At 51.8% G+C, this 23,518-nt stretch overlaps 2 protein-coding genes across 8 annotated transcripts in view; both read right to left on the bottom strand.

Annotated features, from left to right (window-relative positions):
- Window positions 1–8,442: 8,442 nt before the first annotated feature.
- Window positions 8,443–23,518, bottom strand: part of LOC105497556 (syntrophin gamma 2) — a 564,393-nt gene continuing 549,317 nt past the window's right edge. Inside the window, exon 17 of the mRNA XM_071076129.1 lies at window positions 8,443–9,155. Coding sequence (XP_070932230.1) covers window positions 9,135–9,155 — 21 coding nt within the window. The 3' untranslated portion in view covers window positions 8,443–9,134. The remainder of the gene's footprint in view (window positions 9,156–23,518) is intronic.
- LOC105497560 (thyroid peroxidase) overlaps window positions 18,092–23,518 on the bottom strand; it is a 118,955-nt gene continuing 113,528 nt past the window's right edge. For 2 of the 7 annotated variants that reach the window (XR_011611385.1, XR_011611384.1), the window contains exon 19: window positions 21,642–23,071. The gene's annotated coding sequence lies outside the window, so the exon portion shown is untranslated. Of the gene's footprint in view, window positions 18,185–20,195; window positions 20,304–21,199; window positions 21,486–21,641; window positions 23,072–23,518 lie in introns of those variants that run through there. The other 5 variants (XR_011611383.1, XR_011611386.1, XR_011611387.1 and 2 more) reach the window with 5 other exon arrangements.

Genomic DNA, 23,518 nt, shown 5'->3' with positions numbered 1-23,518 from the left:
AGGACTCAGAGGCAAAGACAGCTCTGAGCCCCTAAGGGAAAGCTCAGCGTCAGGTGCTAGGAGGGCTTGCCCAGCTCTGTCAGGGCAGCAGCTGAGCTATGTCTATATTGAGGCTGAAAATTAGAAAGACATTGACACTAACCCCTGAAAATAATTCACATAACGATCATGCATTATCTATTACAGGTTAGCATGATGACTGGCTGCAGGACAGTTTTGGTTTTCTAATTGTTCTCTGACATCCCCATTGAAGTGGGTTTTATCATCTGTGACCTTGTGTCCATCCCTGTGATGTTGTGTGCGTGTGGATGTATATGGACACATACAACACAGATGTCTTCGGTTGTAAAGCACACTTGGGGGAAGGTCAGCTCACACACAGTGTACTGCCAGGGAGCTCTTCCCCAGGCCTGGCAGCCTCACCACGCAGTGGCCACCACAGACCCATCAGCCTCTGCCATCGTGGTCTGCCTGCAATTGAGTTTGTTAATTGACAATGTATGTTGAAAATAATTTTCATTGGCAATTCAGAAGTGTGGATTGCTGTAGAAATACTGTGCACGTCCCCCGTGTATGAGTAAGGGTCTAAGAACCTTGTAGGTGGAATGCCCTAAGCCCCTGGTGGTGCGTCCCACACCTCCCAGAAGGACCTGCCACCTGGTCTCTGCAGGTGGTGGTCTGCTGCCGCCCAAATGTGACCCTGCCTGTCTCTCTTCTGAGATTGGTTCATAACTTGTCACCCCTACGAGCTGCAGACTGCAAGTTTAAGAGAGGACGCTGGGAGGAGAGCCAGAAAGGGGAGGTTAGGACATGTGAAACCCTGCACAGTGGGTGGGGGCAGGACAATGGGCGGCTCAGGTGTGGAGACAGCATCCTTAGGGTGTGGACTGGGGCTGCCACGTGTGGACAGCTCTCTGTCTCTCCAGGGAGAGCCCACGGGACCCCAGGTTCTGCAGGACATGTCCTGGGGCTGGGTGGCCTCACCCCTGCTGGCTCCTCTCCTGGGAGTGGGAAGGCAGGGGAGGGTTTTCTTTTCTTAGATGTCTAAGAAAAAATGCCTGTCCATTATAAACCGAGCTGCCTCCCCAGAATCCACACATTGACATCCCAAACCCCAGGATGACTGCGTTTGGGGAAAGCGTTCTAAGGAAGTAAATCAGGTCCAAGGGGGCCATGAGGGTGGGGCTCTGATCCGACAGGACTGGTGTCTGTAGAAGAAGAGGAGGAGATGGCAGGGCTGTGCTGTCTCTACCATGTGAGGACCCAGTGAGAAGGCACAGCTGTCTTCAAGCCAGGAATGGAGCCCTCACCAGATGCAGAATTGCCTCACACCTGGATCTTGGACCTCTAACCTCCAGACTCACAGAAATGCATGTCTGCTGTTTAAGCCCCCCATCTGTGGTGTTTTGTTATTGCAGTTCGAGCTGGCTGAGATAACATAGAAGAAAACGCAGAGAGAACGTGGGGAGACACCACTGTAAATGCATGGAACTCTTGAGACTTCAGGCTGCAGCTTAAAAAAATCCTTCTAACAATTGCAAAGATATGGCATCTACCTAAGTGCCCATCAACTGATGAGGGGATAAAGAAAATGTGCTGCATGTACACCATGGAATACTACTCAGCCATGAAAAAGAATGAAATGATGTCTTTTCAGCAACTTGGATGGAGCTGGAGGCCATTATTCTAAGTGAAATAACTCAGGAATAAAAAAACAGATGACTTATGTTCTCACTTATAAGTGGGAACAAGGCTATGGGCATGCAAAGGCAGACAGGGTGGTATAATGGGCACTGGACACTCAGAAGTGGGGAGGGAGATGGGGGTGAGGGATGGAAAGTTATGCCTTGGGTATGATGTGCACTACTTGGGTGACAGGTGCACTAAGATCCTAGACTTCACCACTGTACCTTCATCTGTGTAACCAAAAACCACTTGTACCCCTAAAGCTATTGACATTATAAAATTTAAAAAAAAATCCCTCTGGCCATCACAGCCCCTGAGACAGGTCCCTCTGCTTGGTCAAGCATCCTGGGTGTGGTTGAGGCAACACCCCTAGGGCCAGCTGCTTAGCGACCCCTCACCTTGCCTCAAGCCTCAGGCAGAGCTGAGCTGTAGACCCCTGGGGAAGAGGCTCTAGGTCTGTACAGGGAGCATGCAGCCCCTCAGGGTTGGGGTTCCGGCAGATCCTCAGCCCCCACCGTAAGTACTGGAGTTTTCATTTAGAGTTTTCCTTCACAGCCCTCAGGGCAGGAAGAGCCTGTCCTGTGCCTTCCCGTGTCCTCAGCTTCTGCCTGGGACCTGTTCCCAGCAGCCGCCCCTCACCTGTGCTCTCCCCATCTCACACCAGAGCCCTCCCCGTCTCACACCAGAGCCAAGCCTTTCCTTTTTGACCCACCCTCCCTTTGGGACCTCATTTCCCTGCTTGCTCTCTCATAGGCATCTGCCTTGCCCCTTCCATGAGGCCACCACGCAGACCCCATCTCTCCCTGAGGCAGAACGTGGGTTCTGTGGGTGTCACAGTGCCGGGCACCCTGCCCTGCATTGACTGCTTGGATGGACCTGCAGGAGAGGGAAGCTGCTGTCCTTGGGTGCCAGCTCTGGTTTGGGTCTTCTCACCACTTGCCTTTCATGTCCTGTGGGTTTGTGGCCTCGGCTCCTTTATTAGAGTTCTATTAGGGATTTCCAGATACATCTTTTTCCTCCATATCGGGATTCCTCCAACTCTTCTTTCTTTTTTTCTTTCTTTTTTTTTTTTTTTTTGAGACGGAGTCTCATTCTATCGCCCAGGCTGGAGCACAGTGGTGCGATCTCAGCTCACTGCAACCTCCACCTCCTGGGTTCAAGCAATTCTCCTGCCTCAGTCTCCTGAGTAGCTGGAATTACAGGCATGAGCACCACACCCAGTTGATGTTTGTATTTTTAGTAGAGACGAGGTTTCGTCATGTTGGCCAGGCTGGTCTCGAACTCCTGAGCTCAAGTGATCCACCCATCTTGGCCTCCCAATGTGCTAGGATTATAGATGTGAGCCCCTGTGCCCGGCCGCCTCCAACTCTTTACTCCTTGTGAAAAATGTCACATTTAAAAGTCACAATTTTATTTCTATCGATTTCCTTTTATGTTGAGTCCATACTTGTATTCCAGTTTATAGTTCAGTGAGTAAGAAACTGACAAGGAAATCACTTTTCAAAGTCATAGGAGGAAAGCGGCTGCTTGGAACCTGCTGCCTAGACAGCACACGCTGGTTATTCACTCCCCTGCGTGGTGGCCGTCACAGCTGCCTCCAACACTGGAACCCACGTCCCCTGTGTCGTGGCCATCACTTCAACCCACGTCCCTTGTGTCGCGGCAGTCATGGCTGCCTCTGACACTGGAACCCACGTCTCCTGCGTCACGGTGGTCACAGCTGCCTCCAGCACTGGAACCCACATCCCCTGTGTCACGGCTTCCTGCAATAGTGGAACCCACGTCCCCTGCATCACGGCCGTCACTGCAACCGATGTCCCCTGTGTCACAGCAGTCACAGCTACCTCCAACACTGGAACCCACGTCCCCTGTGTTGTGGCTGTCACTGGAACCCATGTCCCTTGTGTTGTGGCTGTCACTGGTACCTTTGTCCCCTGCAGCGTGGCCATGATGGCTGCCTCCAACACTGGAACCCACATCCCCTGCTTCACGGCAGTCACGGCTGCCTCTAGCACTGGAACTCATGTCCCTTGCGTCGCAAACATTTATTCCAGACCCACTGCACTGTCTTCAGTCTGAAATCTAATGATGTAAAAGAAGAGAGATCATTAGGTCACTAATCAATACAACGCAGTCAGGGCATTCAAAACTGTAGCTGCAATTTTTTTTTTGTTTTTTGAGACAGAGTCTGGAGTGCCGTGGTGCGATCTTGGCTCACTGCAAGCTCCGCCTCCAGGTTCACGCTATTCTCCTGCCTCAACCTCCGGAGTAGCTGGGACTACAGGCACCCATCACCACTCCTGGTTAAATTTTTTTTTTTTTTTTGTATTTTTAGTACAGATGGCATTTCACCATGTTAGCCAGGATGGTCTCGCTCCCTTGACGTCGTGATCTGCCCACCTTGGCCTCCCAAAGTGCTGGGATTACAGGCATGAACCACCGCGCCCGGCCTGTAGCTGCAATTTGAGAAATAAAATATGTCAGATACCCCTTTTCATTCTGTTGTAATGATGAGTCTTGCAGGGTTAGCACATCCCTGATCATATATTTTTCTTCAGTCCCCTCCCTCCTGAAGAACCCTCAATGGCTGTGTCACTAATGCACGGGGGAAAACTGGTGTCCTCTCCTCTGCCCAGCTGGGGACTGGAAGTGACCCAGGACCATGCCGGGAAGAGTTCCGGAAAGGCTCCTGGGACAAATGCAGGATGACCTGACCTCTGCTGCCAGGGGCTGACTCTCTCTGACTGCAGGGACCGCGTCTGCTGCTTTGGAAGAGCCGGGCGCCAGTGTCCTGGCTGGTGGGCAGTCCCTGTGGTGGTCACAGGCTCGTTGCCAGGTTACTAGTGTAGTTGTTGGTTTACTGGTGAAACAGCTGGTTTATTCATAAAGCAATTGGTTTACTGGTGTAGTGGTTGATTTACTGATATAGTGACAGGTTTACTGGTGTGTTGGTTGGTTTACTGGTATAGTGGTTGGCTTACTCATATAGTGGTTGGTTTACCAGTGTAGTGGTTCATTTACTTGTATAGTAGTTGGTTTTCCCTTTGTTCCTTCTCACAACTTTCCAGAGGTTTCTGAATCATTTGGGAGGAAACGCTGAATCCTGCCCAAACTTCGCAAGCTGCAGCCCCAGCTCTCAGGTCCCCGGGCCCTGGCCCAGCACATGAGGCCTTGGTGTCTCCAGAGGCCGCCACCAGGTACACGTGTCCTCTGTTGCTGGCGATTCGGGTCCACCACACTATACAGAGTTGCTCTCAGGCCCTCTGACTGATTAGTGGTTGATTTACTCTTGTAGTGTCTGGTTTACTGGTGTAGTGGTGGTTTATTGCTGTAATGAGTGGTTTACCAGTGTAGTGGTTAGCATGGTGATTGCTTTGCCAATGTAAGTGGGTGGTTTACTGGTGTAATGGATGGTTTACCAGTATAGTGGCTGATTTACTGGTGTAGTGGCTGGTTTACCGATGTAGTGGTTGGATTACCAGTTTAGTGGGTGGTTTACCAGCATAGTGGCTGGTTTACTGATGTAGTGGTTGGATTACCAGTTTAGTGGGTGGTTTACCAGCATAGTGACTGGTTTACTTGTGTAGTGGCTTTGTTTACTGGTTTGGTGGCTGGTTTACCAATGTAGTGGTTGATTTACTGGTATAGTTGTTGGTTTAGAGTATAGTGGTTGATTTATTGGTGTAGTGGTTGGTTTACTGGTGTAGTGGTTGATTTATCAGTGTAGTAGCTGGTTTACTGGTGTGGTTGGTTTACCAGTGTTGTGGTTGGTTTACTGATGTAGTAGTTGGTTTAGCAGTATAGTGGCTGGTTTACTGGTATAGTGTTTGGTTTACTGGTGTAGTGGTTGATTTACCAGTGTAGTAGCTGGTTTACTGGTGTGATGCTTGGTTTACTGGTGTAATGGGTGATTTACCAGTGTAGTGGTTGGTTTACCAGTATAGTGGCTCGTTTACCGGTGTAGTGGCTGGTATACTGGTGTAGTGGCTGGCTTACTAGTGTAGTGCTTGGTTTACTGGTATAGTGGCTGGTTTACTGGTGTAGTGACTGGTTTCCTGGTGTAGTGGCTGGTTTGCTGGTGTAATAAGTGGTTTACCAGTATAGTGGTTGGTTTAGGAGTATAATGGTTGATTTACTGGTGTAGTGGCTGGTTTACTGGTATAGTGGCTGGTTTACTGGTGTAATAAGTGGTTTACCAGTATAGTGGTTGGTTTAGAAGTATAGTGGTTGATTTACTGGTATAGTGTCTGGTTTATTGGTGTGGTGGCTGGTTTACTGGTGTAGTGGTTGGTTTACTGGTGTAATGGGTGATTGGTTTACCAGTACAGCGGTTGGTTTACTGGTGTAGTGGCTGGTTTACTGGTGTAGCGGGTGGTTTACTGGTGTAGTGGGTGGTTTACTGGTGTAGCAGGTGGTTTACTTGTGTAGTGGCTGGTTTACTGGTGTAGCGGGTGGTTTACTGGTGTAGTGGCTGGTTTACTGGTGTAGCGGGTGGTTTACTGGTGTAGTGGCTGGTTTACTGGTGTAGCGGCTGGTTTACTGGTGTAGCGGGTGGTTTACTGGTGTAGCGGGTGGTTTATTGGTGTAGCGGATGGTTTATTGGTGTAGCGGCTGGTTTACTGGTGTAGCGGGTGGTTTACTGGTGTAGCGGTTGGTTTACTGGTGTAGCGGGTGGTTTACTGGTGTAGCGGCTGGTTTACTGGTGTAGCGGGTGGTTTACTGGTGTAGCGGCTGGTTTACTGGTGTAGCGGCTGGTTTACTGGTGTAGCGGGTGGTTTACTGGTATAGTGGCTGGTTTACTGGTGTCATGAGTGATTGGTTTACCAGTACAGCGGTTGGTTTACTGGTGTAGCGGGTGGTTTACTTGTGTAGTGGCTGGTTTACTGGTGTAGTGGGTGGTTTACTGGTGTCATGAGTGATTGGTTTACCAGTACAGCGGTTGGTTTACTGGTGTAGCGGGTGGTTTACCGGTGTAGCGGGTGGTTTACTGGTGTAGCAGGTGGTTTACTGGTGTAGCGGCTGGTTTACTGGTGTAGCGGGTGGTTTACTGGTGTAGCGGCTGGTTTACTGGTGTAGCGGCTGGTTTACTGGTGTAGCGGGTGGTTTACTGGTGTAGCGGGTGGTTTACTGGTGTAGCGGGTGGTTTACTTGTGTAGTGGCTGGTTTACTGGTGTAGCGGGTGGTTTACTGGTGTAGCGGCTGGTTTACTGGTGTAGCGGCTGGTTTACTGGTGTCATGAGTGATTGGTTTACCAGTACAGCGGTTGGTTTACTGGTGTAGCGGGTGGTTTACCGGTGTAGCGGGTGGTTTACTGGTGTAGCAGGTGGTTTACTGGTGTAGTGGCTGGTTTACTGGTGTAGTGGCTGGTTTACTGGTGTAATGAGTGATTGGTTTACCAGTACAGTGGTTGGTTTACCGGTGTAGCGGGTGGTTTACCAGTGTAGCGGGTGGTTTACCGGTGTAGCGGGTGGTTTACCGGTGTAGCGGGTGGTTTACTGGTGTAGCGGGTGGTTTACTGGTGTAGTGGCTGGTTTACTGGTGTAGTGGCTGGTTTACTGGTGTAATGAGTGATTGGTTTACCAGTACAGCGGTTGGTTTACCGGTGTAGCGGGTGGTTTACTGGTGTAGCGGGTGGTTTACCGGTGTAGCGGGTGGTTTAGTATAGAGGGTGACTGAGTACAACAAGGGACCACTGCCTCCCAGGATTGTGTCGGGGGCTCCCCTGTGGCCTGGGCACAGCTGCGGCTGCTTCAGCACACAGGGATGTCCCCCAGGATGTGGCCTCACCGGGGGCTCAGGAACACTGTGGGTGGGAGGGATGAGCAGGACATTCAGGGGAGCTCTGGCCCATGGGAGCCGCCCAGCATCCCCATTCTTCTGGGAGCCAGTGTTTTGCTGAGATTCAATGGACCCAGAGATCTCAAGCCTGGGGACCCAACTCCCCAACCCACGTTCTGCCTCAGGGAGAGAAGTCCACGCGTGGCCCAGGGCACAGGAAAGCCCTCCCCACAGGAAACCGCAGGCTCCAAGAAGGTCGTTCTCGCCGACCACGGTGTCCAGAGCTCTTCCAAATGAAAATTGTTTTTCCATTTTGGGGGTTGAGGGAAGTGGATTTAAATGCTGCCAGCAAAAACCAGTTCACAAGGCAGTTTTGGACGCCTCTACCTTCTCCACAGGACGTTTTACAGCAGCGCCTGTGGGCCTGTATGAGTTTGTATTCAAGATTGGAGGCTTCTGTCGTACTAAGAAATGTGAAGTCATTACAAGTGACCAGTGTATGGAATCCGCCCGCGGTGAGCAAGATCATGTTAGAACCCCCAGCTTGTTCTGATTATTATCATTGCACCTCCACATGAAGCCCAGCAGTGGTTTGAAGTTGGAATGTCACAGACTCTGAAGCCCCATCAAGGGCCTCTTCGACCTCAACAGAGACGCCCATCTGAGGATGGGCTCCAGCAAACCTGCTCTGAGCCTTCCCTTCCCTTGTGCCCCTGCCTCATCGCTGCCACGTCTATCTCTTGGGCCCGTGTGCAGACATGGACAGGCCCACCCTGCCCTATTCTCCTGGCTTTCGCTTCCCCCACCCCAAAGCCTGAAGAGTCCTTTGGAGACATCAGCCTGATTTCCTTCGTTCCTTTTCACAACTTTCCAGAGGTTTCTGAATCATTTGGGAGGAAACGCTGAATCCTGCCCAAGCTTCGCAAGCTGCAGCCCCGGCTCTCAGGTCCCCGGGCCCTGGCCCAGCACACGGGGCCTTCGTGTCTCCAGAGGTCGCCGCCAGATACACGTGTCCTCTGTTGCTGGCGATTCGGGGCCCCCACAAACATCGGCTGCACGTGGTGTTGCTCCCAGGACCTCTGACTTCATGCATCACCCATGACCTCTGGACCGACTGTTTCTGCCACAGCCTGTGCTCACGGAGAGTCCAGCACCCCGGGCCGCGTCCGACGCCTGGCATGGAAGAGACACCCAAACGTTTGTTGGATGAATAATTTACAAAAAGCTCTCTGCTGGCCAAAGTGCCTCTCCCTGGAGTGGAGCTTGGGTAGAAGTGAGGGGCAGGACTTGGTGAGACCAGGGGGTGCAGGTGCTTGGCCGGAGGAGGCCGGGAGGCGATGTGTGTGTTGGCAGAGTGCTTTACACTTAGAAAGCTCATCATCTCTACGACAATGTGAGGAGGTGTGCTTCATGTAGCCCCGTGTTTTCCCGGAGGACCTGGGCCTCCTTCAGGACCTCACCAGCAAACAAGGGCCAGGCTCTTCTAGGTGAGGGCACAGCTCTGCCTGGGAACATTTGTGGCATCCAGGAGGTGGCACATGGACTCAGGAACGGGAGTGTCAGGGTGGTAAGTGAGCATGGGCTGAGGTTGATTGAAGGACACTCCGTGGTGAGGCTTCTCGAGGGAAGCGTTCTGAAACATCCACCAACTGCTGCCCATTCGAATTCCATCACTGCACATCATTTTCCTCCTAAAATTTAATAACACAGAACTGGAGAATTCGATGACCCATTCAGACCCTTAATGGTTTTATAAAACAAAGCTAAACTCACTTATGAAGCAATACAAATAAATTCTAGCTGAAGCACACAATAAAACCTTTTCATAAATTGCTTTTTCCTGTTTCTGTCACTGATATGAGTTGTCACCAAACTTAGCATTCCACTCTCATATTTATGCAAAACATTTGTTTCCTGGCTATAAATCACTGTCATCTTATCCCACTTCACCTTCTTTTAATTTTTGTGGTCAGTGCTAGCCATCAACACAAATACTAACTTTCCCCCCCAACGATTAGCTAATGAAATGCACATGACTTAGATTTGTGCCTCAGCAAGATGATGCAGGAGGTCACTGTCCAATGTGAGAAATTTTAAAACAGTACCTGCACCTGTGGCTGGAGGGCACTGGGTTGAGGACGTGGAGGCGCAGGTGGGGTGGGAGGGAGGGCTGGGGGCCTGGCACTCGCAGGGGAAGGGGTCGCTGTTGAGGTTTGTGTGCCACCAAAGATGGTCCAGGGTAAGGTCTGGGTGTGGCATGACTTGAGGAGGTATCCGCCATTTCCTCGAGGCCGTGTCCCCGGGAGCTTCCCAGCAGCGACCAAGGGCACGCTGGTCTGTCTCCAGTGGGATTTGGGAGATTCTGGTCCCTGTGTACTTGGAAGGCCCCGACTTTTCCACCCCGATCATGTGGCTCCTGGTAGAGCAGCTGAAGGAGGTCCCCTCCCTGCAGGGCATTCAGCCTGGAACCTCCGTGCCTCCTTTGGAAGCTGCAAGAAGGCAGCCTCTCAGAGCCAGCCCAGGAATGAAACGCCGCCTTTCTGGCATGTCCTGAAATGAGCTCCAGAAACTGGAAAAACTGATTTCCGTAGGTCTATGGAAAAATCTTGTGGCGCTTCCTCCACCCTCTAAAAAAATAGGCTTCCCAGCCTGTGTTTCTGTTTGATCGGCAGAGCCAATGTTTTAGAACGGTCTCTGGTTACCCACCAGGCTGGCCTGCGGTGCGTCTAAGGTAATCACAACAGTGCTGGTTAATGCTTTTTGAACATGCTGTCTATCAAGCTGGGCTGCAGACTGCACTTACACTGTTCTAAACCTCACGACAGCCCTGCCATTATGGATTACTGCCCATACTTTGCAGACGAGCGAACCTTGCTCAGAAGTGCCGAGTGTCCTGCGGGGCCCACAGGATCGGCGGTGAGTGTCCCCCACCTGCTGTCCAGGCGGGGAGGAGTCCTGAGGTTTGGCATTAGCTGATTTCTGTGGTGTAAATTCTCCCTCTACCTATGACTGAATTCCAGCTACAAACCTAACATCAACCAGCTCACAAATTTTCTGAAAATCTAATAGTCGGTAAAATTTACAGAGCCAGTTCCAGCACTGCTGCCTCTGATCTTCCTGGGCCTGAAGCCCTTCGTTTTGGCTTTCCTGTTATCCTGGCTTAGACGACAAAAGAAGTCAAGTCATCAGACTCCTGAAGCCGGGTGGAGGGGGCAGCACACTCAGCCTGACCATGGCTTGCTTTCTGCACGGTTTCCCCTTTTCTTTTCTTGCTTTTCCCATGTCTGCTGCACCGCCCACTCTGCACCACCATGCTTCCTCTTCCCAGGCAAACCCACTCTGCAGTCCCCACGTGTCGGGGCCAGCACTGTGGGAGGATGGACTGACAGTGGGGTCTCTTTACCGACCACATGCATACCGTATTGTAGGCACGCCGTCAGTCCCCAGCTCTCCACTTTAAAGGGGGATTCTGAAGGGGGCACAGTCCAGTTCCTCTCCTCCAGTGACTCCCCACAGCCTGCTGGGCCCCAGAGCCAGAGGCCAGGCCCTGTTCCAGCCCCAGTGGATTTTCAGTAGCTTTGCAAGGAAGGGACTGCCATGCACGTGTCCCCGTCGAGCACCAGCAATTTTACTCTCTGCAGGGTAGAATTTTTTCCGTTGCCAAGGTGGGGGCACTGCCCAGAGCAGGAAAGGGAGCTCCTCAGCAGAGACTAGCCTGGGATGAGGACACCGTGGTGCAGAAGAAAATCTGCCTGGCCGTGGTGCTTAAAGCTGCCATGCTCGGCCAGAGGAAGCCCCCAGCTGCGTGTTTCCACACTTGGCCAAGGGTGACCCAGGCCATGGACACGGAGTCCAGACAGCCCGGGCACGGTCGCTTGCTTGTGTATTCAACTAGCCTGACTGCACAGGATCTGTCAGAGCCGTCCCTGTGTGCTGGGCCCCGGGTTATCTTCCATCCCTCTCTCCTGTCTCGTTGAATCTCTGTTGGGCTCATCCACAATGGGCGGGACTGGTTTTACGGCAGAACCTTCTAGAATGAGGGCAGTGTGGGGAGCAGGGCCTCTGGCTGGCTGGGGTTTTGTTCTGTCTTCACCACTCTGCAGCTCTGTGATTTGGGGACGAGCACTAATCACCCTATGCCTCAGTTTCCTCATCTGTATAATGGGGTAATACCAGCTCCTGCCTGTTTCTCTGCTTGTTGTCCTGAGAATGACATGACTTAGGTGTGAGGCACCAGGGCAGCACCTGGGTACAAAGCTCCCCAGCCACATTCATGGCCACAGCTGTCACCATCACCATCTCACTCCCCAGGGTGGTGGGAGCGCTCTCTGTGGCTGAGGAGGAGGGGATTCAGGAGATGAGGAAGGTGGGAGAGGTGGAACTTGGCCCAGGGGAGGCCAGGATAAGGGGCTGCCCCTGCCCTGGCATCCTGCAGGCTGGGGCAGCTCGGCTTTCCCGGGTCCATTCCCAAAGGAGCCCACTGTGTGCCAGGGTGGGCTCAGAGGACCTGCTGGTGAGGGGCCCTGCATGGGGTTCGGCAGGACAGCCCCACTGCCCGGTGGCTCATAGCGCAGGAAGGACCCCCGTCAGTGGTCGCTTACTGCGCAGGAAGGACCCCAGTCAGTGCCTCACTGCTGTGATCACGCCCTTTCCTTTGAGTTCTCCTTCTATGGATGATGAACCACAAAATACTCTCTTATTTAGGGACAAAGTTCAGGCTTTTTCGAGCTAAAGGGAGGATTTTCAAGCCCCGTGCATGGTCTCTGGCTACAAGCATTGGCAAAACCCACTCATCATGCCCTTTCCGTCCCCTCGTCACCCAGCTAGCTCTTCCCGGGTTGGCCGGTAGCTGGGCCAGTGGCTCCCTGCACAAAACCCCTCCGCGTGGCCTTTCCTTTTTATTTTCCGGATGAAGCCATCAGGCTCCCAGAATTGCTGCCTTTGAGAAGGCAGGGCAGATGCAGCTTGTGGAGGGATAGGGTCCAGCTCTCCACCCGCCGTCGGGGAAACCGCCGAGTTGCTGAGTTGAGCAAGCAGGGTGAGGCTCCATGATCTTTACCTGGAGCCTCAAACTTGTTTAAGATCAGGAGGAGGCAGGAGTGGGGAGAAGATCAGGAGGAGGCAGGAGTGGGGAGCCGGGACTCACTCGCCTGGAAATGGACACGTGGCCGGGGTTTCAGAGCAGCCAGAGAATCCCAGCTACCTGAGGATCTTCAGGGTATAGAAGAAAATGGGCATGAGAGAGGAGAGCACGTCCTTCTTCTTCTCTTCCTTTAATTGTAAAAATTGAAGAAATTTGAGACAGGAAGGGACCTTGGGGGATCTCACTCAGGGGTCCTGGTCTGCCTGAGGAGAGGCTGGGCCCAGGCGGCTGTGCTGAGTCCTGCAAGCGCCTCCCATTTCTCCCACTCTTTCCTTCCCCCCAGGTCTGCAGGGCCCCTCTGTGTCCCACACAGTAAGGGGGAGACCCAGGCGCGTCTGCAGGGTGGAGGTCAGCAGGAGAACATGTCTGCGATGCACGGAGGGACACGGTGGGGGCCAGGCGTGGCAGGGATGGGCGCAGCCTCCCACACCCTCTGCCTGGAAGGGTCCCACGGGACTGAGTTCCAACAGGAAGCCCCACTGGCTCTCCAGGGAGACAGTTTCGAGGTTGCTTATCTTGAGCCTGAATTGATCCGTTTGATGAAGCAAATCCTAAATTGAAGGCCTGGGGCTTCCTTGGCCCCACCCCACCCCCAGGCAGGGTCAGGGAGGCCCCCACAGCCTGAGTCCTGGCCGCTCACTGCGGCTGCCCTGTGCCCCATCCAGGGTCACGTCCTGGCCCAGAAGCCTCGTCCAGGCCTCCCCTGAGGAAGAGGCAGGCCGGGTCCTGCTGGCGTCTCCCTGTGACACTCAACATGGGGACAGTGGGGACCTCACCTGGGTCGAGGGTGTCTGTGAGGCTGGATGCCAGCTGTGGAGACAGCAGAGAACTCGAGGCGTCTTGCAAACAGGGGCCTTTGTGATGCCTCGGTCCCCACTGGGGATGGCCTCCCAGTTACATAAACGCAGGCAGTGTTCCCTTTGCTCCCTGCCTGCCTGGCCGACCCCACCTCACTCTCACCATTGGAGGCAGGTTATTCCCATTTTACAGAAGAGGAAATTTAGACTTGGACAGACCAGGGCTGAGTCAACCTGCATCACTCTGAGTGATGGGTCCGGCTGCCATGGAAGCCAGCTGCATGTGAGCCATGGGGACCAGCCAAGGTCGTGCTCTGAGCAGGGAGGACTTGGGAACACAATGTCCTGGGCCGCCTGCGCCAGCCGAGAGCTTGATGACATGTTCCCAGGGCAAGAACTCCCCCACCTTGCCCTCTCTCAGATGACACACTCAAGTCAGAAGGAAAGGAGGCAACAAGTCATGAAACAAGCTGCAAAATTTCCTTATGTTTTGCTTTTCATACTTAGAAATTAGACAAACCTGGTAATTTATAAATTTAGTTTATTTTTTTTAAGACACAAGGTCTCATTCTGTTGTCCACGCTGGAGTGTGGTGGTGCAGTCACGGATCACTGCAGCTCCTGGGTGCAGGAGATCCCCCTGCCTCAGATTCCCAAGTAGCTGGGACCACAGGCGTGTGCCACCGCGCCCGGCCTGGCACATTTTGCATTCCTGTTGGAAGTTAGAGGGAGCCTCCCCTCCGTGTCTCACGTAATAGAGATTCCTGTGCTGGTGGCACCTGACGGCTGCCAGAGGTTCTGTTCGCAGACTCCATTCTGCCTTTTTGTTCCTGCCACCCTGAGACTGTGTGGGCCAAGGGCCCTTCACCGCTTGGACTTCAGAAGTAAGAGGCAGAAACTTCACCAGCAGAGGCTGAGAAATAGGGAATTAATAGACAGTCCTTGGTATAAGATGATATGATGTGCTCTGTGCACAGAACGGGAGACTTTGTTGGGTGGCGTTGTCCATGGGCAGCTCTTTCCCGGAGTGCTGGTCCCTTCCCTCACTGCAAAGAGAAACGAGTCCCCCTCGTCTCAGCTGCAATGTTCAGTTTAATTTCATGCTCTCAGGGCTGAGGAGAAATCCCTCTGGGTTTGAAACCTTCCTGTGAAATCTCTGCAAAATGTGGCTGTTGTTCCCACATCCTGCTTCTGCCTGGAGCGACTTCTGAATCAGTGACCCGAGTCTTCACTATCGACACTTACTCATTTTTTAAAATTATTTTTTTAAATTATACTTTAAGTTCTAGGGTACATGTGCACAACGTGAAGGTTTGTTACATATGTTTACGTGTGCCATGTTGGTGTGCTGCACCTGTTAACTTGTCATTTACATTACTTACTCATTTTTAAAGGCTCAGGTCAAATATCACCTGCTACTTGGACTGGCCTTGGTCTCCCCAGCTGACGTTGGTTTCTGTACTGACCACATGCACACAGCTGGCACTGGGCCCTGTCCGAGGCTCTGGGCTCAGCTCACTGTAGGGGCTTGCACAGAACAACTCTGTCCATCTGTTGCAGAGGTCGCGGTGCATGACCTTACACGTGCCTCATGCGTACGCGTGTCTTTGCAGTGGAGTGTAACTTCCTGTGTCTTTTGCAGGGTCTGCTACGTAGACAGTTCTCTGCAAATGTTGGGGGATTAATTGCTTGGTGTGTGGTGGCCACCTCCATCACTTCCTGGCCCTGGGTTGTGTCCTGGGCCCACCTGTGGATGTCAGCTCTGCTCACAATCTGCAGTGGCCTCGTTTCACCCACCAGATGGAGACTGAGGTCCTTTGCGGGCTCCCAGGGCGCTTGGGGGCCCATTTGCCATTGGCCTGGCCTGGAGTGGCTGAGTCGCCCCTGTGCCATGGCCACCAGTGGCCTCTGTGGAGTCCTGTCTGGGGGCAGAGGCACTGGACACCTGCCTTAGGTTCCTCAGTGGCTACCGGACATCTCTACCTCCATCCCCTCAGGGTAGGGGCTCCTGGGGCAGATGTGGTCGGGGAGAGGGAGGGGCAAGGGAGAGGCCAGAAAGGAAAGTGACACTCAGCACATTTCAGTCACACATTTTCTCTTCAGACCTTGAAGAAACATGGCTTCTGAAACTTATGACGGTGCCTTTTCCTGCATCTGCTAGATGCAGATGGTGAAGCTGATTGTCTACGGCCAGGATTGACCTGGTCCTGCTGTGGACGTTTAAGGGATTCCTATTATGAACAAATGACTCAAACATCCGCCAGAATTCAGTGCAGCCTGGGGAAGAAAGGTAAGCTGGGTTTTGCAGAAAGGGTGGCCCCTTCTCCTCATCCTCCAAAGGGCCTGGTCCCCCTGTGGAGTGACACATTAGAGGGAGGCCCCAGGGAGGAACCTGCACCCGGTGGGTTGCCCTGGCCAGTAGCCTTCCTCCCCGCCCCGCACTGCCCACAGCAGCTTGAAGGAAGCCCTCCGAGCCCCTGTGCACCCATGAGTCCTGCACTCTTCTCTGCCCCCAAACACCCCCTGCCTCACCACAGTGGCCTAAAATCCAGTCCCAGTGAGGAGGTGTCCTACAGGGTACTGGCTGTAACCCTAAGAGAGTGCCAGGACAATGTCACCCGGGGGCCTGAGCCCACCAGGAGCCCACCCTTGTGGGCTCCCCACACTCAAGTCCCTGGACCCCAATCCAACATGACCTCCTCCTTTTCTAAACCTTCTCAATGCTTCCATGGAACCTCTGAAAGCCATGGAAACCCGTGCTCAACCCAGCAAAGCCCATGGGACCTCCTGGCTCTTCATGAAGCTAAGGTGTCTGCAGGGGCTGGACACTGCCTGGGAGTGGGATGTCCACCCCGGAGTGGCCACGCTTTCCCATGTGTCTCCTTTTTGATTCTTCCACAGCCCAAAGGCAGGAGCAGATGGAAGCCCTACCCAGCCTGCAGGGGCAGGAGGGACCAGCACAGGCCCCAGGATACATCGTGCCCCTGAGTGAAGCAAGGGCATGTGGCTCTGTAGACCCAGGTGGCTCCCAGAGCTAGGGGCTGAGGGTGAGGGGTGCCCTGGGCCAGGGAGAGGCATTCAGAGTACAAATGCAATCTCGGGTGTGACCTTGAGGACACAGAAACCAGTTGTGGAGGACACTGAAGATAAGGACCCAGAAGCCAGAGGCTTCATCCATGAACCCTCCATGGATACTGAAGAGGAATATTCAGGCTTTCCCTGGATGGGACCACGGGCAGCTCTGAGCAGGAGGAGGTGCAGGGTCTGTAAAGCACATCACAGAAGGGAGGTGCAGTGTCAGAGACGTCTGCCATCGGGAACCAGAAAGCACACACGTGCACACACACCACACACAGCACACACATACTCCACACCACACATATCACACATGCATAATCCCATACACAGCACACACTACAGACATGCATCACATATATGCACACACGTGCATACACACTCTACACACCACACATCATACATGCACACCCATACAACACATTCTCCACACACCACACACATGCATCACATATACATACCTGTACACACACATACATGCATCACACATGCATAAACCCACACACAGCATACACCACAGACATGCATCACATATATGCACACATACACCACACACACGCATCAACCCATACACACACAGCACACACTAGAGATGCATCACACACATATATGCACACAAACACGTGCATACACACACTCCACACACCACACATGCACACCCATACAACACATTCTCCACACACAATGCATCACACATGCATGCACACACAACACATGCATGCACACATACTCCACACACCAGACACCACACATCATACATGTATACACACATGCGACATACTTCACACACATGCATCACATGCATAAACCCAGACACAGCACACACCAGACATGCATCACACACATACGCACACACAACACATGCATACACACACTCTACACACCACACATATGCACACCCATACATTCTCCACACAGTGCATCACACATGCACACATTCTCCGCACACCACACACATGCATCACACACACATACATACTCCACATCAGACACCACACATGTATACACACAAGCAACACACTTCACACACACCACACGCATCACACATGCATAAACCCAGACATGCATCACATATGCACACACACAACACATGCATACACTCTGCACACCACATACACCACACACATGCATCACACATACATATATGTACACACATACTCCACACCAGACACCACACACACATGTATACACACAAGCAACACACTTCACACACACCACACATGCATAAACCCAGACAGCACACACCACAGACATGCATCACACATATGCATACACACAGATACTCTGCACACCACATACACATCATACATGCACACACCACATACACCACACACATGCATCACACATACATATGTACGCACACATCCAATGCGGCTTCTGGGAGGAAGAAGTGATGATATCCAGAAAGCCACCTGGTATGACCCCAGCTCCATCCCCGAGGCTCAGGGAAGGATGGAAAACTTCAGCAAGCATTGTCTGTGCAACCCCCAAACTTACCCCTCTTATTTCTATGTCTCTTCTGAGGCAAAGGGATACTATCAGTGACTTACATTTTAGTGAGAATTTTAGCACTAAATTTTAAACAAGACTTTCCACTGCCCTCTTCTAATACAGCGAGTCTTTTGTAATGTGGCTTCATCATGTAATGGGGAATTTATAGCTCATGTAACTTCACTTTCCATATAGTTAAAAAAATCAACATAATGCTGTAAGATTAAAGTGAAGGAAATTTATAATATATAACATGCACTTTAATATGACAGTGATCATTGACAACTGCCTAGAAGGTTGGTTACGGTTGCCTAATGCCTGCTAATGAAGATAAAAACGAAGTAAAGCAATTGTCAACAAAACAGTCTCAATGCTTTTTATTTCCAGTTCCTATTTTGAAGGAGTGACTAAGACATCCTGAGCAGGGTTTTGGAAGGTGTAGTGATCTTTGTGCAATGTGGAAAACCTTGGTATAAAGTCCCTGTGAAATTAAATAATTCAGACCTAAAGCTGTTGAAAGTTAAGATCATTTTGCACCTTGAGAGGAACGTGGCTGTGTGGCCTGAGTCACATGGTGTGAAGCTGCAACGTCTTTGATTCTAGGTCAAATCTCTTCCCCATTCTTGTCCTGTAAATGATTAGGAAGGACTGAATGGCACCAGAGGTGAGACCCCTCCAGAGGATGACCCCTCTTTGTGGAAAGTTAAAGTGAGTTTCCTTGGAATGTAGCAAGCTGTGAGCAATCAAGTGAAACAGATTTAACTTGTGACCTCCTTGGAACAGGCCGCAGCCCTGTTATACTTCTGTCTCTACTTACAACATGAAACTTTAACTTCTCACTTTAAAAGCAGAGCCCATTCGTCTAGAGTCTATGTTTCCCAGGTGACGACCCTCAAGTTTCACACTCAAACTCCATAGTGAATCACCTTTTCCAAATTTCATGATTAAAGATTGACATTTTGCTAACCACAAAGGGATGTGAAGTGGGCCTCCAGGGATCCCTGTTACATCACCAACAGCCAGAGCCATGCTGTCAGCACACACGGTGTGGGTTCACCTGGCCTCGCTCGAGTCAACAGGGACCTCTGGGAAGGACCTTCTCGGGTCTGAACCTCCCAGCTTGTTGAAGTTCTGACTTTTATTTGAGCCACACAAATTGCTAACTTGATAGGGTTGGAAGACCTACTGCAAGTTTGGGGTTTTGTTTGTTATTCTTCAGGGATTCTGCTGACCCCAGATTCAAGACTTTGATTTTTTTTTTTCAGAGGTTAAGGTTCTGTTTTGAATTACTCATTAGAGTTTCTAGAACTTTTTCTCCCATTTGAAATTTTGGTCAGGGAGAAAACAGTTTCTCTTTGAAAAGAGAAATTGAAGCTTTGTGGATTGAGCAAAATATGTAATGTTCAAAACTGGCCAGATTCTGAAGGCCGACTCAATAAACAAATCTAAACTCTCTTCTTGAGTGACCAGAATTATAAAAGGTCCTCTAGGAGGACGAGGTAAGTCCCAGAAGGGAAGGACAGTGTCCCTCCGAACTGAAAAAGGCCCCGAATGATAGTCACGTGTGCCGCGTTAATAAACAGCGAAGATGCTTTTATGAGAAAGGCTGCATTACAGGCTCCTATGGCCTCAGACAGACTCGCTGCAGCTGCAGAGGGAACCATCACAAAGACTGAACGTCATGTCCCGAACCCAGATGACTCAGATAATGACCTTAAATTAAATACTGATATGAAAACCCAATAACCAAACTTTCAGATCCAACACCCTCTCCACACAGTTGGTTAAGCAACTGGTGTGGGTCTTGGGGAACTTGGCGGAAGAAGCTGTTAATCAGTCGTTGGCTGGGTTCTAGCCTGTTTTGTCTTCACTGTGTGGTGTGCAATGGAGTCAATCCACAACTGAAGATACTAAAATAATTGTCACAGAATCCCATTAACGGAGGATGCAGCTGTGCAGCCTGACCCAGGTCACCATGTCACTTCCCTCATGTGGCTCCAGGTTCGGCCTATACCCCATCAGTTCTGCATAGCTTGGCACATGGCCCTAGCCATGGGAGACAACGTCCTAGGAATGAACCTTCCTAGGTGTGTGGGACTAAGCCCCTACACAGACAGAGATCCCAAACCATCTGCGTTCAGCTACTAAGCCTTCTTCAAAAGATCATGTTGAAAAGGGGGAGATGTGAAATTAAATAATCCAAATTGAAAGCTGTCAGAACTGTACCTGATTTTGAGCCTTGAGAGGAATGTGGCGGTGGGGCCTGTGTCGCATGGCGTGAAGCTGTACCTTCTGCTTCTTTATTCCGGGTCAAATCTCTCCCTCATTCTTGTCCTGTAATGATTAGGAAAGACTGAATAGCACCAGAAGTGAGACTCCCCTCAAGACCATTACCCTTCTTTATGGAATGTTAAAACAATCTTCCTTAAAGTATAGCGAGGTATGACCAATCAAGTTCAATCACTATAACCTATGTCCTGATCTTGTTGGAAAAGGCTGCAACCTGTCAAACCTCTGCCTCTGACTATGTAAATGAGACTTTAACTTTCCATTTTGGGAGTCTCTGTTTCCTATGTGGCTATCCTCAAACTTCATGTTCGAATAAACTCTACACTTCATCATATTTTTGGATTCTCAGTATTGAAGCTTGAGCACTGCAAAGACACATAATCGTGTTTATGTGCTGTCAGCCTTCTATGAAAGTTTAGTGCAATTAAAATTGTGAAAAGGGCCAGGTGCAGTGGCTCATGTCTGTAATCCCAGCACATTGGGAGGCCGAGGTGGGCAGATCATCTGAGGCCAGGAGATAGACACCAGCTTGGCCAACATGGTGAAACCCCATCTTACTAAAAATACAAAAATTAGCTGGCGTGGTGGCACACACCTGTAATCCCAGCTACTAGGGAGGCTGAGGCAGGAGAATTGCTTGAACCTGGGAGGTAGAGGTTGCAGTGAGCCGAGATCACGCCACTGCACTCCAGTCTGGGCGACAGAGTGAGACTCCATCTCAAAAAGAAAAAAAAAAAAAGTGTAAAGACTTTTTGTCTCAGTGCACATTACAACTACTCAAACTAGTTATGGGTCTATTTTTCTTGCCGTTTTTTCAGCTTCTGCAGGAGGTGGCTGCCCTGTGCTGGTCAGGATGTCAAGCACCTTGGGACTCTGCCCATTAAACCACAGGGGATTTCCTCGTCATTGCGACAATTCCATCCCCAGAAGTCGTCCACGTGCCTGAGGTGGCGCCGTCTCTTCCTAGGGAGACTGTCGGAGCTTCCTTTTAAACAGACTCTGCCCTGTCTCTGTGAAGACGTTCAGGTGCTGAGCACGCGGAGGGCAGGGGGTGGGGGGACATGAGACTGCAGGCAGCTCTCTAGCGCCCTTTTCACACGTGGGTCGTCACCCACCGAGTTTTGGATCTCTGCGAGTGGGAACTGCACAGGCCGGGATGTTGTTTGGGGTCATTGCACCGAAAAGTGTTCCATGTGCAACGTGGTTACAATCTTGTCACCCTGGGAACTGGAAGGTCTTTAAGATCGTGGCACCCCACCCCTCCATCATGCAGATAGGGGCCCTCAGGCCCTCAGGGGGATGAGAAGGATCAGGCTTTGGGAGAGATTAAGGAGAGTCAAGTGCAAAATTCAGGGTCTCTGGAGCCCTGGGGTGGAGCCTCACCCTCACCCTGGCCCCGGCGTCCTCAGCCTGTGGGCACCCAACTGCTCTGACGCAGCAACTGGCACGACCACCAGCCCCAAGGAGCGGCAGCGAGTTTCCAGGGTTAGGAGTCACCCGGGAGACAGTGATTCAGACTCCGGCTCCGCAGAAACCTGCAGGGACCTCCTGGAAAGGAAGCTTTGTCCTAAGGCTCCGCTTTGGGAAGACGCAGGGCGGCCGCTAGGTGGCGCTGCAGAGCCGCGTCTCCGGCCGCAGGTGCCCGCGCTGGGGAGCGGGAGGCCAGGCCGGGTCATCCTCGCGCTGTCACTGCAGGAGGCAGAGACCCCACATCCCCCAAAGACGGAGGGGCTGGATTCCACCAGCAGCGGAAAGCGTCATTCCAGCGGCTGAGCCCGTCTCTCCGCCCTTAAAAATCAAACCACATCTTAGGACAGTACCAGGCTTGCGAACGAAGCGTCCAGGGGTGGCCCCCCTCGGTCCAACCTCACAGCCTCTCCGCTCTCCCCACTTCCGAGGCAGATTTCTGGGAATTTGGGAGTTCAGAGGGAGGAGAAATAAGTCGTTTGTCAGCAGCCTGCTCCCTGATCTCCAAGGTCCCTTCCTGAAGGACAGGTGCTCCTCACACGGCCAAGCCTGGCCTGGCCCGGCCCAGGTCTCTCCGCCCAGCAGCCCTGCGCTCTGTCTCTCCCTTTTCCCTTTCCTCCCTCCCTGCCTCCCTCCATTTCTCCCTTCCTTCCTTCCTTCCTTCCCTCCCCGCACAGGATCTGCTATTCCTTAGCTGTGAAACGCGGGCACAGGGCCTGTGGTTGCACACTGGGTGACAGCAGTAGCAGTATCGTCAGGCAGGTCAGTTGACTCAACAGAACCGTGGCAAAGTCCTCCAGCCCAACGGGTCCAGCTCAGTCAGGCTCTGCTGGTCTACAGGCGTGGGCTCCTGTAGCAGGGACATCTTTGCGCCAACAGTGCCACATGAGATGGGCTGGGGTGAGTGCCCAAAGCCAGGGGCTGATGGAGGGCTGGGGACCCACCAGGAGAAGCCCTGCTGTCAGCTGCAGAAGAGAAGCAGCAGGTGTCATGTGTCTGGAGAGGGGGCGGGGGATCCTATGGCAGGTGGAACTTGTCTCTATTTACCTGGCTGGGGTGGGGCCACAGCACAAAACGGATGCCCTGAAAAATTCGAACCAATCTGGAAAATGTGCGTCCACCTCTGCACCATGCCTGTTCTGCACCATATGGCTGCTCTCTGCCTCCCTCTGGGCCAAGGCTTACCTGCCCTGCAGCCTCAGGAGTGTCAGTCCGGTTTCCGTGAGAAGGACCTAGAAGCCACTGAGTAACTACTATGGGCGGGCACTGTAGTCATCTCTCTGCTTGGATTATCTCATGAAACTTCTCAATGGGAGCCACGTGAGAGGTTGAGTTGCAGCTGCCATCTTGAATTTTAAGAAGAAAAGAGGAAAGGAGGAAAAGATGGAGGAGGGGAGGAAGAAAGAAGAAAAGGAAGGAAGGAATGGAAGGAGAGAGGAAGGGAGGGAAGGATGGATGGGGGAGGCAGGAAGATTTAAGAAAAAGGGAAGAAATGCATTGACTAGGTTAAGGTGAAGAACCTTCGCCTGGAAAGTGTTTTTTTGAATAATAAGATGGAAGACCTATTTATCCCATTACAACACTAAGGTCGTTCAGAGACAAAGTCCATCTTAGCTAATAAGTCTTAGCTAATACTGAAGGTTTAGAAAAAACCTAATTTACAAGTACAGTTTTTTTCCTTACCACCCAAGGTCAGATCAGATCTTGCCCATCAAAGCTTGGCCTGTCTGCTTTTCTCTTTGGGATGGCCATTTTTATGCTCTCCCTGGAGCACCTGTTAAGTATGGATCATT

Source organism: Macaca nemestrina, chromosome 13, assembly GCF_043159975.1.
Source record: "Macaca nemestrina isolate mMacNem1 chromosome 13, mMacNem.hap1, whole genome shotgun sequence".
NCBI lineage: Eukaryota > Metazoa > Chordata > Mammalia > Primates > Cercopithecidae > Macaca > Macaca nemestrina.
The sequence above is the reverse complement of the archived record's forward strand: the minus strand, read 5'-3'. Positions and strand labels throughout refer to the sequence as shown.